Consider the following 16,955-nt stretch of genomic DNA (forward strand, 5'->3'; position numbering starts at 1 on the left):
TATTCATCGATAGATAAACAGATAAAGATGTGGTGTATATACATGTAAACATACAGATAATGGAATATTATGTAGCCGTAAAAAAGAATGAAATCTTGCCATTTGCAATAACTTGAATGAAGCTAAGTGAAATAAGTCAACCAGAGAAAGACAAATGCCTTATGATTTCACTCATGTGGAATTTAAGAAACAAATGAGCAAAGGAAAAAAAGAAAGACAGAAAGAAACAAACCAAGAACAGATTCCTAACTACAGAGAATAAACTGATGGTTACCAGAGGGGAGGTGGAGGGGAGAATGGGTGAAATAGGTCATGGACATTTAAGGAAAAAGAAAAAAAAAAAAAAAGATTATGATTTACACTTTATGGACTCTCTTGGGTGGCATATTTGACAACTTAAAAAAAAATGAGCTAGATCTATATGTGTTGTTATAAAAAGATCTACAATAAATATTAAGTGAAAAACAAAACAGCCTATGTAGCATGACTCCTTTCCTATAAAAGATTTTATTTATGGCATATTCATAAAAAAATTTTTGGGAATATAGAAAAAATTATTACCTTTTATTAAATGTACACTGAGGTATAAATCTTCACTAGTTTTCTATACTATTATGTTTTCAAATAGTTTTGAACTGTTTTTATTTGTTTATATCTATTTTAACATATCTGTGTGTGTTTATGTGTATAGTTATTTTATTTTTGTTAATATTAAAACAGGTTATACAAGTGGTAGAAATGGTGGATTATTTTACTTTCTCTTTATGTTTTTAAAGTTTATTTATTTATTTTGAGAGAGAAAAAGAGCATGAGCATGGGTGGGGCAGAGAGAAAGTGAGAGAGAGAATCCAAAGCAGCCTCTGCACTGTCAGCACAGAGCCCAACACAAGCTCAAAGTCACAAACAATAATATCATGATCTGAGCAGAAATCAAGAGTTGTATGCTTAACCGACTGAGCCATCCAGGTGCCCCTTGTTTCCTTCCTTATAATTTTATACCTTTTTAAAAACTAGGGGCACCTGGGTGACTCAGTCGGCTAAGCGTCTGACTTCGGCTCAGGGCATGATCTCACAGTTCGTGGGTTTGAGCCCTGCATCGGGCTCTGTGCTGACAGGTAGCCCAGAGCCTGGAGCCTGTTTCAGATTCTGTATCTCCCTCTCTCTCTGACCCTCCCCTGCTTATGCTATCTCTCTCTCAGAAATAAATAAAACAAAACAAAACAAAAACCTATTTAGACAAAATCCTAATTAAAAAGTAGACTATAAGGAAATTCAAAAGAATAAACAAATACCCAATAGAGACGTGAAAAAATGCTCTATTTTCCTAATTATTAAAAATATACAATTTTGGGGGGGTGCCTGGGTGGCTCAGTCAGTTAAGCATCTGACTTCAGCTCAGGTCATGATCTCACAGTCCGTGGATTTGAGCTCCGCACTGGGCTCTGTGCTGACAGCTAGCTCAGAGCCTGGAATCTGCTTCGGATTCTGTGTCTCCCTCTCTCCGATCCTCCCCTGCCTACGCTGTCTCCATCTCTCTCTCAGAAATAAATAAAAACATTAAAAAAAATTTTATAAAAAATATATACAACTTTTTGATTATGAAATTTGGAAAAATAAAAAATGTGGTCATAGTCTTCACAAGGAACAAGGCAACTAATACACCACTGATAAGAATATAAATGAGAACTGTGAAGCTTCTAATGGAGTATACTATATTAAAATTCTAAATTAATCTTGTAGGGACTAGAGAATCAAAGATTTTTGAAGTAAGCAAGTACAACAATCTAAAATCTGAATTCTTAAAAGAAAGTTGAAAGAGGGACTCCTGGATGGCTCAGTCCATTAAGCATCCGACTTCGGCTCAGGTCATGGTCTCACAGTTTGTGGGTTCAAGTCCCATACTGGGCTCTGTGCTGACAGCTCAGAGTCTGAAGCCTGCTTCGGATTCTGTGTTTCCCTTTGTCTCTGCTCCTCCCCTGCTCATGCTCTGTCCCTCACTCAAAAATAAACAAACATTCCCCAATGACCCAGCAATAGCACTGCTAAAAATTTACCCAAGGGATACAGGAGTGCTGATGCATAGGAGCACATGTACCCCAATATTCATAGCAGCACTCTCAACAATAGCCAAAACATGGAAAGAACCTAAGTGTCCATCAACGGATGAATGGATCAAGAAGATGTGGTTTATCTATATGATGGAATACTACATGGCAATGAGAAAGAATGAAATCTGGCCATGTGTAGCAACATGGATGGACCTTGAGGGTGTTATGCTGAGCAAAATAAGTCAGGCAGAGAAGGACAAATACTGTATGTTTGCACATATAGGAGGATTAGGAGGAACTTAACAGAGGACCAAGGGGGAGAAGAAGGGGGGAAATAGTGAGGGAGAGGGAGAGAGGCAAACCATGAGAGACTCTTGAATGCTAAGAACAAACAGGACTGATGGGTGTGGGGGGGGAGGGGGGAGATGGGCATGGAGGAGGGCACTTGTGGGGATGAGCACTGGGTGTTATATGGAAATCAACTTGACAATAAACTATTTGTATAAAAAATAAATAAAAAATAAAAATAAAAAATAGAAAATAAACATTAAAAAAAAGTTGGAATAAACTTAGTGAAATGTAGGGAAAACTAAAGGTAGACCATCAAGCTCAGCAACTGTTATAAGAACTCAAGTAACAAATAATCAAGGAAAGAAATGGAAATGAAGGAGAAAAATTAGATCTGAGTGCCATTTAAGAGGTAAAAACTAAAGGATGCAGTAAATGATTAGGTATAAAGTATGAGAAAGAGAAATGCGTTAAAGACAATTCTGAGCTTTAAAACAAGGCAAATGAGTGTTTCTACCATCAAATGAGTTAGAAGGTAAAAGAGAAGTAAACTTGGAAGAAAAAACAATGACTTAGTTCACTGCCTTCCTCTATGTGACCTAAAGACCAAAGGAAATCTCTAATAAACAAATGGAAAGAAGGAACAAAGAAAAGATGTTAAGATCTAAAGAAGCACTGTCCAAAAGTTTTCCACAGTGAGGGGCACTAGATGACTCAGTTAAGCGTCTTACTCTTGATTTCGGCTCAGGTCATTATCTCAGTTTGTGAGTTCGAGCCTCATGAGGGGCTCTACGCTGACAGTACATAGCCTGCTTGGGATTCTCTCTCTCCACCTCTTTCCTGCTTGCGTGCGCAATCTGTCTCTCTCTCTTTCCCTCTAAATAAATAAATAAATAAATAAATAAACAAATTTAAGTTTTCCACAATGAGGGAAATGTTCTAGAACTATGCCATCTAATACGGCAGACACTAGACCCATGTGGCTTTGATCACTTGAAATATGCCAGTATAACAGAGAAAAGAATTTAATTTTAATTAATTTTAATTTAAATAGCTACAAGTGGTTCACTGCTACCACACTGGACAGAGTATATCTAGAGACTTAACAGTATTTACGTTCTTTTCCTCTCACTTTCCAAACACATAAAAATTAACATTTACATTTGACTTAGATTATTCTAATAGTTTAAAAATACCGTCTTGGGTCGCTATATTACAAAAATGAGTAAAATGAGTAACTATGATCCAGTCTCAGCCAAATAGTATTACTTTCTTTTAAGTAATTCTTAATTCCATTTACAAAACAAAATGAAGCGGAGTAAAAAACTGCACAATCCAGGAAGGTGGCATTAAGGTACAGTCACAAAACAAGGCATGGAGAAGGCATAGTTTGAGAGCTAAATCCCCACTCTTCAGAATACTGACCTCTCCTTCACTATCAGATATCACAATGAAAGCATCTTCAAGCCTACGTTTCCTCTTCAGATTGACCAAACTGGAAGTTTCTGCATCTTTCTTCTCCAAGTTCTGAGCTTCAGTGGCTTCTTTAACTTTTTTCTTTCTCCGTGGCATCCTTTTGTCTGAAACACAGGGTAAGTAATTTACTCAAAGTGTAATTTTTCCAGATGCTATCTATAATTTAGTCAAACAAAAGGTTTCCATCTAAACATTTTCACTAGGCATTAAAATTTCAATTTTTCTATTTAAAAAACTATAGATATCTATCTAAATAAATAGATATCTCTGTAGGGACATTTCAATAAGAATAATATAATTTATCCTAGTTCTTCAAAACGTTAACTTAAATAACTGCTTCCCTTGACTACATACTATAATTTAAAAGAATTTTTTTTCAACAGCAATGCCTCCACTTGATAAAGAACATGTAAAAAAAAAAAATAGTTAATATGCTTAAACATAAAAGACTGAATGCTTTCTCCTCAAGACAGGAACAAGACAAGAACGTCTGCTTTCATCATTTCTAATGAACAATATCCTGGAAGTTCTAAGCAGGTAAACTACACAAAGAAATAAAAGATATCCAAACTGGGATGCCTGGGTGTCTCAGTTAGGTAAATGTCCAACTCTTGGTTTCAGCTCTAGTCATGATCTCATGATTCATGAGTTTGAGCCCCATGTCAGGCTCTGTGCTGTCAGCACGGAGCCTACTTGGGATTGTCTCTCTCTCTCTCTCTCTGCCACTCCCCTTCTTGCCCTCTCTCAAAAATAAATAAATAATTAAAAAAAAAAAAAAAGACATCGAGGGGCTCCTAGGTGATTCAGTCAGTTAAGTGTCCAACTTTGGCAAAGGTCATGATCTCACGGTTCGTGGGTTCGAGCCCCGCATCGGGCTCTGTGCTGACAGCCAGCTCAGAGCCTAGAGCCTGTTTCAGATTCTGTGTCTCCCTCTCTCTCTGACCCTCCCCTGCTCATGCTCTTTCTCTCTCAGAAATAAATAAAACATTTAAAAAAATGAATTAATAAAAAGAAGCAAACATAAAAAAATAAAAATAAAAATAAAAAAAGATATCCAAATTGGAAAGGGAGAAGTAAAACTATCACTATCTGCAAAAGACATAGTCTTGTATTAAAACAAACAAAAAAATTAGGAACTCCACTGAAAAACTATTACTACTAATACAGAAGTTCAGAAAAGGGGCGCCTGGGTGGCTGAGTCAGTTAAGCGTCCGACTTTCGCTTAGGTCATGATCTCCCGGTTCGTGGGTTCGAGCCCCGCGTCGGGCTCTGTGCTGACTGCCAGCTCAGAGCCTGGAGCCTGTTTCAGTCTGTGACTCCCTCTCTCTCTGACCCTCCCCTGCTCACGCTATCTCTCTCTCTCTCCTAGAAATAAATAAAACATTTAAAAAAAAAAAAAAAAGAAGTTCAGAAAAGACTGCAGCATATAGTCAGTATACAAAAATCAACTGTACTGTTATCCACTAGCAATAAATATCCAAAAATGAAATTTTAAAAATTCCATTTATAACAGCATCAAAAATAAAATTTTTAGGAATAAATTAAACAAAATAAGACTTGCAAATGAAAACTTAAAAATATTTTGAAAGGAGGGTCCAGTTCAAAATGACATAGTAAAGATCTTGATTTAACCTCCTCCTATGGACACACTAAATCTACAAACGTATATGGAACAAATTGTTTTGAAATAAACTGAAAACCTGGCAGAGCAACTCACTCACATAAGATAAATGAGAAGGAAACCATCAAAGCAAGGTTAAGAGAAATCTCATCATAATCCTCACCCCACCCCCACAATAACCCCCAATGGGACTCAACCCGGGTGATTCTCCCTGAGGAGAGATCAATTTGAACTCCACAACTGGCACCACAATTTTTAAGACCTGTTCCTGAGAGATAAGCCCCCCTAAACGTCTAGCTTTGAAAGCCAACAGAGCTTGCATCCATAAGACTTCTAAAACCAAAAGGAATTGAAAAGCAGTTCTCAAAAAGCTGACACACACATGCCAACTCACCCAGCATCCCAGGCCTCAGCACAAAGGCAGCCAATTGAAAAGCACCCAGACTTTCTGTGAAAAAGACTTATTTGCTTATCTTAAAGCATCAGCGGAAGGGGAAAGCATCTAATTTAACATACATGTAGGTGCCTACTCTAGTATTCAAAGGCAGAAGCCAGTAGGCACCATCTTTGCATCTCCCTCTGCCTCACTCAAGCTTACCAGTATCTCCCAGAAAGGAGTTTGTACCCTTGTCTGACACTCCAATTTTTACAGCTGCTTCCCAGGGGATTCTTCCAGATCACCTGCCTCAGGGAGCCACTGGGACTTACTTACACTGACAGCCCTACAGGACTTTATATATTTGCATACTTTAAATGCTGCAGCCTGAGGGTCTGGCTTCCAATCAGCTTCAATCTAGGTGGTGACTGAGTTCTTCCCCTTTGGGACACTGGCAGTTCTTGACATACCTTCAAGTGCCCGAGCCACTAAAAATATACTAGGCTGCTTGGATAATCACAAAGGTTTGAGAGACAAGTAAAAGCTCTGGCAAGGTTGAAAGATAAGGTTTATATCCTATATAAGGCCATTCTTTCCAAACTTGCTATTTTATCTAATGTACATAATCAACACAGAGTTAAAAAAAAAAGGGGGGGGGGAGCAGAGGAAGATGTTCCAAACAAAAAGAATTAGATAAAGTTCAGAAAAACACCTTAAAGAAAGAGAGATCAGTGACTTACCTAACAAAGGAGTTCAAAATAACAGTCCTAAAATTGCTCACTACACTCAGGAGAATGAATAAATATAATGAGAATTTTAATTAAAAGTTAAGAAAATAATTCCAGGGGCGCCTGGGTGGCTTAGTCGGTTAAGCGTCCGACTTTCGCTTAGGTCATGTTCTCGCGGTTGTGGGTTCGAGCCCCGTGTCGGGCTCTGTGCTGACTGTCAGCTCAGAGCCTGGAGCCTGTTTCAGTTTGTGACTCCCTCTCTCTCTGACCCTCCCCTGCTCACGCTGTCTCTCTCTCTCTCTCCTAGAAATAAATAAAACATTAAAAAAAAGAAAGAAAAAAAGAAAATAATTCCATTTACAATAGCATCATAAGAGCTAAAATACTTAGGCATAACTTTACCTAACAGAAGACATGCAAAACTTATACTCTGAAAGCTAAAAAACACTTTTTAAAGAAACAGAGAAGATCTAAATAAATGAAAAATATCCCATGTTCAAAGATCAAAAGACTTAAGATAGTAATACTTCTTAAACTGACTTATCAATTCAATACAATGCCTAATAAAATCCTGGTTGGGGTGTGTGTGTGTGTGTGTGTGTGTGTGTGTGTGTGTGGGTGTGGGTGGGTGTGGGTGTGGTGTGTGTGTGTGTGTGTGTGTGTGTGTGTGAATCAACAAGCTGATCCTAAAATTCACATGGCAATTCAGGGTCCCAAAAATATTACTAATATTTTTAATTTTTTTTATTTCTAGAGGAGGAGATGCGGGGGGGGGAGGGGAGAATCTGAAGCCGACTCCACACCCAGCACAAAACCCAATGTGGGGCTCTATCCCACAACCCTGAGATCATGACCTTAGCCGAAATGGAGTCAGATGCTTAACCAAATGAGCCACTAAGGTGCCCTGATGGTCCAAAAATACTTTTAATTAATTAATCTTCATAAAAACCTAAGAAGTATATACAATTATTACAAGGAAGGACTTGTCCAAAGTTCAGAAAGTAACTTGTCCAAAGTCACAAAGGCACTTACAATTCTGTCACCTGACTCCAATACTCTATGACTTAATCTTTACACCTCTTCTACCTACAACTGCTACCTGATATATGGCATGCACACATAAGTATGTACTGAATGAACAGCTTAATGTATATATTTATATTATTAAATACTACAAAAAGGCACAAAAGGATAAAATTATTACAGGTTGAATAGTATAGGTAAGACTAGGATGTCGGAATTAGTTTGGGGGAATTCTCAAGTAATCACGGTGCCCCAGAAAAACACCTTATATGGAAAAGCTTTCATCTTATTAAATGTTCTCTGTACCCTAGGATTATTTAAACCAAAATGCTCACATCTGATGCCAAGAGTATCTATCCCACCAAATATACGTATTTCTTAAAGATAAGTAAATAAATAAAAACCCTTTTCTGTAGCACAGAACCAGCTGCAGTCTCAAAGTGGGTTTCCAAAGAATTAAGCAGATAAGGGATAGAGAAGAAGCATTAAGTAGACGCACCTCACAGATACAGACTCCAAAATTCAGTGCTTCATGAGATTTAGCCACTTTGCTCCACAGTAATTCTAAGAGTAGAAACAAGGCACTGCTTGGCCAATTTAATTTTTTTAAATATTTGTTTATTTCTGAGAGACAGAGACAGAGAGAGCATGAGCAGGGTAGGGGCAGAGAGAGAGAGGAAGACAAAGAATCTGAAGCAGGTTCCAGGCTCTGAGCTGTCAGCACAGAGCCCAATGCGGGGGGCTCAAACTAGTGAACCTTGAGATCATGACCTGAGCCAAAGATGGACTGCTTGGCCCCACTGCTTGGCCAATTCAAACACACCGGCCAGGGACACCTGAGTGGCTCAATCAGTTAAGCATCCAACTTTGGCTCAGGTCATGATCTCACAGTTGGTGGGTTGAAGCCCCCTGTCAGGCTCTATGCTGAGAGCTCAAAGCCTGGAGCCTGCTTCGGATTCTGTGTCTCCCTCTCTCCCAGGCCCGTTCCCTGTTCATGCCATCTCTATCTTTCTCAAAAATAAATATTTTTAAAAACTTTAAACACTCAAGCTAGCATATAGCTCAGCTACTATTAAGTTGCTACCCTTCAAAATGAAGAACTTCACAAATAAAGCCTTATTTTCAATTACTTGAACTGAGGCTATAGAATGAATTACCACTAACTGTGAAGGAAGAATAGAGTCTAGAGGCCAAAAGCCTCATCTTAATTAAGACAGGAACAAAATGTCTCTAAAAACTGTACAAGCAGTTGGGGCGCCTGGGTGGCTTAGTCGGTTAAGCGTCCGACTTTCGCTTAGGTCATGTTCTTGCGGTTCGCGGGTTCGAGCCCCGCGTCGGGCTCTGTGCTGACTGCCAGCTCAGAGCCTGGAGCCTGTTTCAGTCTGTGACTCCCTCTCTCTCTGACCCTCCCCTGTTCACGCTGTCTCTCTCTCTCTCCTAAGAAATAAATAAAACATTAAAAAATAAAATAAAATAAAATAAAAACTGTACAAGCAGTAAAGGTAATCCAATAATGAAACTTGTTTTTGGTTTTGTTTTTTTAATTTCACATGTAGCTTTTTTTGGTAGTGTCCTTGAAAATTTACAATTTGGGATACTATTTGTCATTTTCTTTAAACACATCTATCATCTTTACCTATCTGAAGAACAATCACTAAAAAAACAATTTTAAATCTTGACATTCTACCTACCAAACCTGCTTTGAAAGCTCAGGGACACAGGGGCGCCTGGGTGGCTCAGTCAGTTAAGCGTCTGACTTCGACTCAGGCCATGATCTCACAGTTCATGGGTTCAAGCCCTGCGTCGGGCTCTGTGCTGACAGCTAGCTCAGAGCCTGGAGCCTGCTTTAGATCCTGTGTCTCCCTCTCTCTCTGACCCTTCCCTACTCATGCTCTCTCTCGCTTGCTCGCTCTCAGAAATAAATAAAAAACATTAAAGAAGAAGAAGAAGAAAGCTCAGGGACACAGGGATCTGAACAATTCTTTATGAATGACTTAAATTATTAAGTTACTATTCAAGAAATGTGGTACCAGGGGCGCCTGGGTGGCTTAGTCGGTTAAGCGTCCGACTTTCGCTTAGGTCATGATCTCGCGGTTCGTGGGTTCAAGCCCCGCGTCGGGCTCTGTGCTGACTGCCAGCTCAGAGCCTGGAGCCTGTTTCAGTCTGTGACTCCCTCTCCCTCTGACCCTCCCCTGCTCACGCTCTCTCTCTCTCCTAGAAATAAATAAAACGCTAAAAAATTAAAAAAAAAAAAAAAGAAATGTGGTACCAACCTCTTTATCACTTAATTTCAAAAGCTTGAAAAAAGTTTGTTTTAAAAAAAGGTAAATGGGGGCCACTAGTTGACTCTAACCAGCCTCCAATTTCGGCTCAGATGATGATCTCACAACTTGTGAGGCAAGGCAGAGCCCTGTTCCATCTTCTGTGTCCCTCACTTTCTGCCCCTCCCCCACAATCATTCTCATTCTCTCTCTCAAAAATAAAACATTTTTTTAAAAACGTAAATGTGTTCACACACACACACACTCACTCTATTCTTTATTTCCCACTTTATTTTCAGCCTCAGGATAAGTGTGTAACAACAAACTCCAAACAGACGTTAATAATTAAATTATGGTTTTTTATGGAGTCCTAGGACACTATTTTAGGTACCTCACACGCATTATATTATCTTCCCAATAACTGTGTGGTAGGAATCCCCTATTTTACACTATCATTAATCATTATTTTAACGATTTTTAATCACAATCCTACATGTTTGTAAACTTATTCAAAATCAAACAATTGGTAAGTTACTAGGTTTGTAAATTGATATGTTGTGAATTGCAGCTCGATATGCCGGATTCCAAAAACACATTCTTTGATTCAACTACAAAGCACTAGCTCCCAGAAAAAAATTCAGAAGCATAAAACTTTCACTTTTTCTTGGATACTACTTACATCTCAGTATGATATAGTGACCAAACACAAGAACATTAGTTAGGCTGCCTGGATTCAAAACAGCCCTACCGCTTATGAGACAGGTCTTCCATCCTCAGTTACCGCTTCTGTAAACTGATAACAGTACCTAAGTGTCGTTAAGATTATTTATAAATGCGTACGGCTAACAAGCTTGAAACAGTCATCATACGGAAAGACATCAGTTCTGTTTGAGGGGAAAGTGGCAAACTATAATAAAGATTTCCAAGGAACAGATTTTTTTCTGAGCGAAAAACTAATCAAAGAAAGGAACACTCCGCAACGACAGTAGCCTGGCCGGAAGCCGGGAGGGGGGCGTGAGGAGTACGCGGCGGACGGGTACTCCGGTAGAGGTCTGGGCTGTGGGACCCCATGGGGGGACACGGCGAGGACGGAGCCGCCTTCCGGGGTTTTCAACGTGAGGAAGACGCTTTCGAGGGACAGGCGGGGACAAGAGCCCACCGTCAGAGGAGAAATAACGAAGGAGCGCCCAGGAAGGCCGCACCCCCGGTGCGGGTTGGGGGAAATGGGGGGTAGAGGGGTAGGGGGGCGCGGGGGGCGGGCAGGCCCGGCACCTGAGGAAGGAAGCCCACCACCGTGTCAGGAGGCGCCCAGCTCAGTCCCTAGGGCTCACCCTGGTGTACCAAAGGGCCCCACTCTCGCGTCGAGAGGCGCCCTCCCGCATCCTGTGTGCCCAACCCGCGTCCAGAGACGCCCACCCAGCAGCCTGAGGGACCACCCCGGCGTCTGGAGAGATCAGCCTCCTCGCGGAGAAAGCCCTCCCTACCCAGCGTCAGCGGCGCCCCTTCGGGTCAGGAGCGGGCCGCGGCCTCCGCGAGAGAAAGGAGGCGGGAAGAGGGCGGGCTGTAGGTGTGCGGAGGCGACCGGTACTCACCGCCCGGCCGGCGGCCCTCAGCCGAGCCCCTCCTCCGGAGCGCGGCTGGTCGCTAGCGTCCGCGGCACGTCAGGAGCGCGGGGCGGGCGCGCGCGCTAAACTGAGGCACCGCGGGGAGGAGTCGCGCTCTCGGGCGGGAGTGGGCGCAGGCGCCTGCGTTTGGGGACGGAACCAATCCGCACCGCGGGGGGAAGCCGCTGCCAGGTCATACCACTGTACAAGGGCTGGGATCTGCCGCCAACCGGAGTCGGATTTGATCTCGGAACGCAAATCTGGCCCTCCGGGCGCCTTGCAGTGTGCTCTTTCGTTGTATCATTTGTTAGCACGTTGAGGGTAACAGGCCCTCAAAACACGACAGTGAACTCCGTCAAAGTCTCTGCCACATCAAGCCTCCTCCTACCCTCTCTTTGCATGTAGAATTATATTGAAATTACCTGTTCATATGACCGCTTGAAAACTATCTCTTGATGGTAAATGTTACTATCTGATCATTTCGGGGAAAGAGGGAAACTGAGAAACAAACTCAGGTCGCAGTTTAAAATTACAACAGCCACTTTGGTGAAATTTAAAATGTGCGTTTAAGGACCCAGCAACCTCATGTCTAGAAAAATACAGAAAGAAACTCCTACAGGTGTGCACAAGAAGACAAATCCATGTTTGAGTCTGCTTCCTTGTGAAAAGTGTAAACATAAATGTGCAATAAAACATAGAGGAATAAAATAAGATATATTCCTACAATAAAATCTTAACAAATAAAACTAATAAGTCCTATATTACCAACATTTAATAGCTCATAAGAGTTATAAATAGCAACATATCAACAAATATGTACACTGAAATGGATTATGTAAATTTAAAAATACAGTAAAACCTTGGACTGCGAGTAACTTGCTCTGTGAGTGTTCTGCTAGACAAGCAAACATTTCTAATAAATTTAGCAATGTCTTGCAATACAAGTTGTACATGATACTGAAGGTCACATGATCACAACTGAGCCAATGGTTCTTCTCTCTCTTTTTCTCTCTTCGCAATTGTGAGTGCATGCTTGGCTGCTCTCTGCCCCTCCCCAGCTCGTGCATTCTCTCTCTCAACAAGGATGGGGGGAGTCTCTAAATAGAATACAAACAGAAACAAATAACCCAAACTGTATTGCAAGTGAATAACATAACCACACTGAAGGGAGGGAAAAAAACAAAATTCATACTGAAAAAGAGAAGAAACCAAATGCATACAAATGCATACACACACACCTACATACATGTATGTTTGTGTGTATATATGTATCATAAGTCTATGTAGTGTATCTACTAAGAGAGTCCAGAAGCATTGACACTCCACTAGGAATGAGAACACCTAGACCCCCAGATCTTGGTTTTTAAAATCATTCTCTAGGGGTGCTTGGGTGGCTCAGTCAGTTGAGCATTCAACTTCAGCTCAGGTCATGATCTCACAGTTCATGGGTTCTAGCCCCATGTCAAGTCAGGTGTGCAGACAGCTTGGAGCCTGGAGCCTTCTTCAGATTCTGTGTCTCCCTTTCTCTGTGCCCCTCCCCGACTGACTCTCTCTCTCTCTCTCTCTCTCTCTCTCTCTCAAAGGTAAATTTTAAAAAAACATTAAAAATTTTTTTTTTAATTTTAAAACCATTCTCTACTATACAGAACTAGGACTCAGAGAAGTGGCTGACTCCACGGAAAGTACAAGATGAGCCCAGATCATCTGTTTGTGCAAGAAAGTAAAGCAGTGCTCATAGAAAGAGGAGAACATGTCAAACATAGGAGCCAACTTGAAAGGGCTTCTAGGGTCAAATACAGGACAATATAAAAATAAATAATGATAGTCGTAGACTGTAAGTCACTGAATAAAATAATTCTTGAGTCTATATTGATATAAATACATAAATAAACAAGGGAGAATGGACAATTCTTCTATTAGGTGGAAGGTCAATTAATAAATGTAGAATAAATGATGAAATTATAAAACCACCATTTGGCAACCAACAGAGTAAAATTAAGGCAATGTCATCAATGAATGCTAAAACTAGTGGATGCAAAGTTGAAAACTAACAAGATATTTATATAATCTTGAAGAATTTTTTTCACAAAATAAGTATTAATTACAAAGGGGAAAATAATAACTTTCAATAGAGAAAACTAGTGGGCACCACTTAATCAAATGGTCAGAGTTATCATCAGTAGTGATGAGACACATCAGTTATGCACAAGCTGACATGATGCCTGTGGTATTGCTGCCAAAATGCATAAACTTTAATCTAACCATAGAGAAACAAAAACAAACCCAAACTGAGGGATATTCTATAAAATACCTACTTTTTGCTCTTTAAATGTATCAGTGGCATGAAAGACAAAAACCCAGGAATTCATCCAGATTAAAGGAAACTAAAGAGACATGACAACTGAATGGAACATATGATCTAGAATTTTCTTTTGCTTTTATAAAGGAAATGATTAGGATACTTGAATAAAGTCTGTAGATTAAATAACACTATTGTGTCAATGTGATTTTTTACTTTGATAGCTATACTGTGATTATATATGAAAATGTCCTTGCTTTTGAGAAATGTACACTGAAGTATTTAAAGTGGCAAAGTGGCAGCATGTCTACCATTTGATCTCAAGTGGTTCAAAAAATATTAACTATAAAGCAAGAGTAGAGAGAATGATAGAACTAGAGTAGTAAATGTTAACATTTAGGAAATCCATATGAAGGCTATATGGGAATTCTTTGTACAGTTCTGTCAACTTTTCTGTGTCTGAAATTATGCCAAAATAAAAAGTTTAAAAGAACAGGAATAAGTTACATGATGACTCTGATACAAAGACTTCAATTACCACCTATAATACCCAACTGCAAAATTTTGTCTTTTTTTTTTTTTTTTAATGCTTTATTTCTAGGAGAGAGAGAGAGAGAGAGAGACAGCGTGAGCAGGGGAGGGTCAGAGAGAGGGAGTCACAGACTGAAACAGGCTCCAAGCTCTGAGCTGGCAGTCAGCACAAAGCCCGACGCGGGGCTAGAACCCACAAACCGAGAGAACATGACCTAAGCGAAAGTCGGACGCTTAACCGACTAAGCCACCCAGGCGCCCCAACAAAATTTTGTCTTTATCTAGACTGTCTCATTGTTCAAATTAATTGATTTTATAAATAAGCATTATAATATTTAACTTGTAAAATAACTGTATATCAATAAGTTACCACTTCTAACCCCTTTTAAACATTAGAAATCTATATAGAATCATGTTTAGAAAAAAGAATTCTTCTACTAAGCAAAGTAAACACTGATTTAGTTCAATTTCCAATTCAGTTTGAGAAATTGAATCACAGTGAGAAAAGGTGGCTACTAATTTGCCCAAGTCCCACAGTTATAAAAAAGTTGACACTGTCAAGCACACAGAGTTAACCCACAAGAAAATTTTAACAATAAATAAGCACTAAAACAAATGGAAAGCATCACAAACAATTAAATACAAAATAAAAGTCCCACAGCACATTTGTTAAATTAACAAGAACAAACAAAACAGACAAAACTCAATGGCAACAGGACTGTGAGAAAATAATGTATTTCTTCATTGTGAATGCACTATAAACAAGTGTAATCTTTCCAAAGAGAAATTTGGCAATACCTGTCAAGAATCATAAAAATGATCAGACTCTCAACCTGAGTAATACCACACTGGGGAATACATCTCAAGGAGATGATTCAAAAGAGAGAAGAACAGGCTTGAACAAAGATGATTATAGCCAAACAGTATGTTATATTTCCCAAAAACTAGAAACAATCCAAATGCTCACCCATGGGAGAGAGGCTAACTTGAAACGGGCCATGGTAGAGCAATACAATAACAGTTACTACATTACCACATATCAACAAGAGGACCTTGTAGGAAATGTGGCAAAAACCCTATCAAGTAAGGATAAGCTAAAGATGGTGGAATTCTGAGAGACCCAAACACAGTGCTGACAGCTAACAGACTATATGTATGTAGGTATGAAAGAAACAAAAAATTTATAATCAGTAGATAATCTAGAGTAAGAGAAATGGGAGGGGTAACCATGGTCAGAAGCCAGTGATTGCAACTCCTCAATCCTGACACATAATGTGACAGGTTCTCTCTCTTTTTTTAAAATAACTTCATTGAGGGGTGCCTAAGTAGCTCAGTCAGTAGAGCACTGGGCCCTTGATCTCAGGGTGGTGAGTTTAATTAAGCCCTACATTGGGTATGAAGCCTACTTAAGGGAGGCCTGAGTGGCTTAGTTGGTTAAGTGACCAACTCTTGGTTTCAGCTCAGGTCATGAGCTCATGGTTCATGAGTTCGAGCCTTGTGTTGGGCTCTGCGCTGGCAGCATGGAGTCTGCCTGTTCATGTTCTCTCTCTTTCAAAATAAACTATAAAAAAAAAAAAGTTTCAAGTCTCTGAAAATAGTCTTAAAGACAAAGAATAAATGAAGAAAACAAACAATCTATTAAAAATTCAGTGAGACAAGTGAGACTGCAATATCTGAACCAAGACTGCTCTGCTCCCTCCCCTCCACCTCCCAACTCAGTAAGGTAGAGTTTGCTCTCCAGACTGCTGCAGCCAAGAACACAAGGCACCTTTCCCTCAGCAAATGGTCAAAGGCTTCCTTCCAAGGAGGAGCAAAACAGTTGCTCATTCTATCAGTTTCTCATTGTATCTCCAGCAACCTGTTGCTGAGGCTGTCCCTGGAAAACACAGTTGGGAAGTTGCTGAGGCTGTTGGTGGAAAACACAGTTGGGAAGCTGAGAATCCCCTCACCCAGCAGAGGCTAAGTTGGATAAAGCATGCTGTGAATACTAGAGCCCTGATTACCCTTGCCTGAACTCAAGAAACACAGTAGTTCTGAAGCCATCACCTCAGCCTCTCTGACCAATTTAGAAGCCTTTGAAGTTTTAGCAACTATCTTTATCCCATGTGATTAACTATACGTTTGTATATCTATAGATCACACATTGTTTCCAAGAAAGACTTGGAACCAAACCTACTTGCACAACTTCTGAGCACCCTGATAATTTCTATAGCTGGCACCATTGAGTCTGCATGCAATCAAGAAGTGTTACAGACCGCTGCGCTCCCCTTTTACTGATTAACTGTCCTAACATTCCTTTAAAAGTTTTTGGGCCAAGCAGAAACCTTAGAGTTGCTTTTTGGATATGACTTTGCCTTCTCCTAAGGGGCCAACCACCTGAATAAAGCTCATTTTCCTTTCCAGTCAAAAACTCATCTCTTGAATATTGGCTTTTTGAGTTACAGGCAGCTGAACTTCAGTTTTTTGTTAACAGTTAGTTCCACATCAGGATAGACAGGCCAAGAGGTCCTCAGACCCTAGAGTAGGAGCATCACTCAGAGAGAAGCTTGTCATTGGTCCTATTTTCTACAGCTTCAGAGTCCTGGTTTAGAGATTTTGCTTCCAGGGAAAAAGCAAGTAGGGTGAAGGAGGGAGGAGAAAAGAACAGGTAGCTCCTAATCTCTTCCTAAAATAACCGACTTCATTTACAACAAAGCTTGG

The 16,955-nt window shown here is 40.1% G+C and overlaps 1 protein-coding gene across 8 annotated transcripts in view; it reads right to left on the bottom strand.

Moving 5' to 3' along the window:
* Positions 1–16,955, bottom strand: part of UIMC1 (ubiquitin interaction motif containing 1) — a 141,910-nt gene that overhangs the window by 102,476 nt on the left and 22,479 nt on the right. For 3 of the 8 annotated variants that reach the window (XM_039239795.1, XM_039239802.1, XM_039239803.1), the window contains exon 2: positions 3,762–3,916. In XM_039239795.1, the coding sequence (XP_039095726.1) occupies positions 3,762–3,916 (155 nt within the window). The other 5 variants (XM_039239797.1, XM_039239798.1, XM_039239796.1 and 2 more) reach the window with 5 other exon arrangements.

Source organism: Hyaena hyaena, unplaced genomic scaffold (assembly GCF_003009895.1).
Source record: "Hyaena hyaena isolate Hyena2069 unplaced genomic scaffold, ASM300989v1 scaffold_160, whole genome shotgun sequence".
NCBI lineage: Eukaryota > Metazoa > Chordata > Mammalia > Carnivora > Hyaenidae > Hyaena > Hyaena hyaena.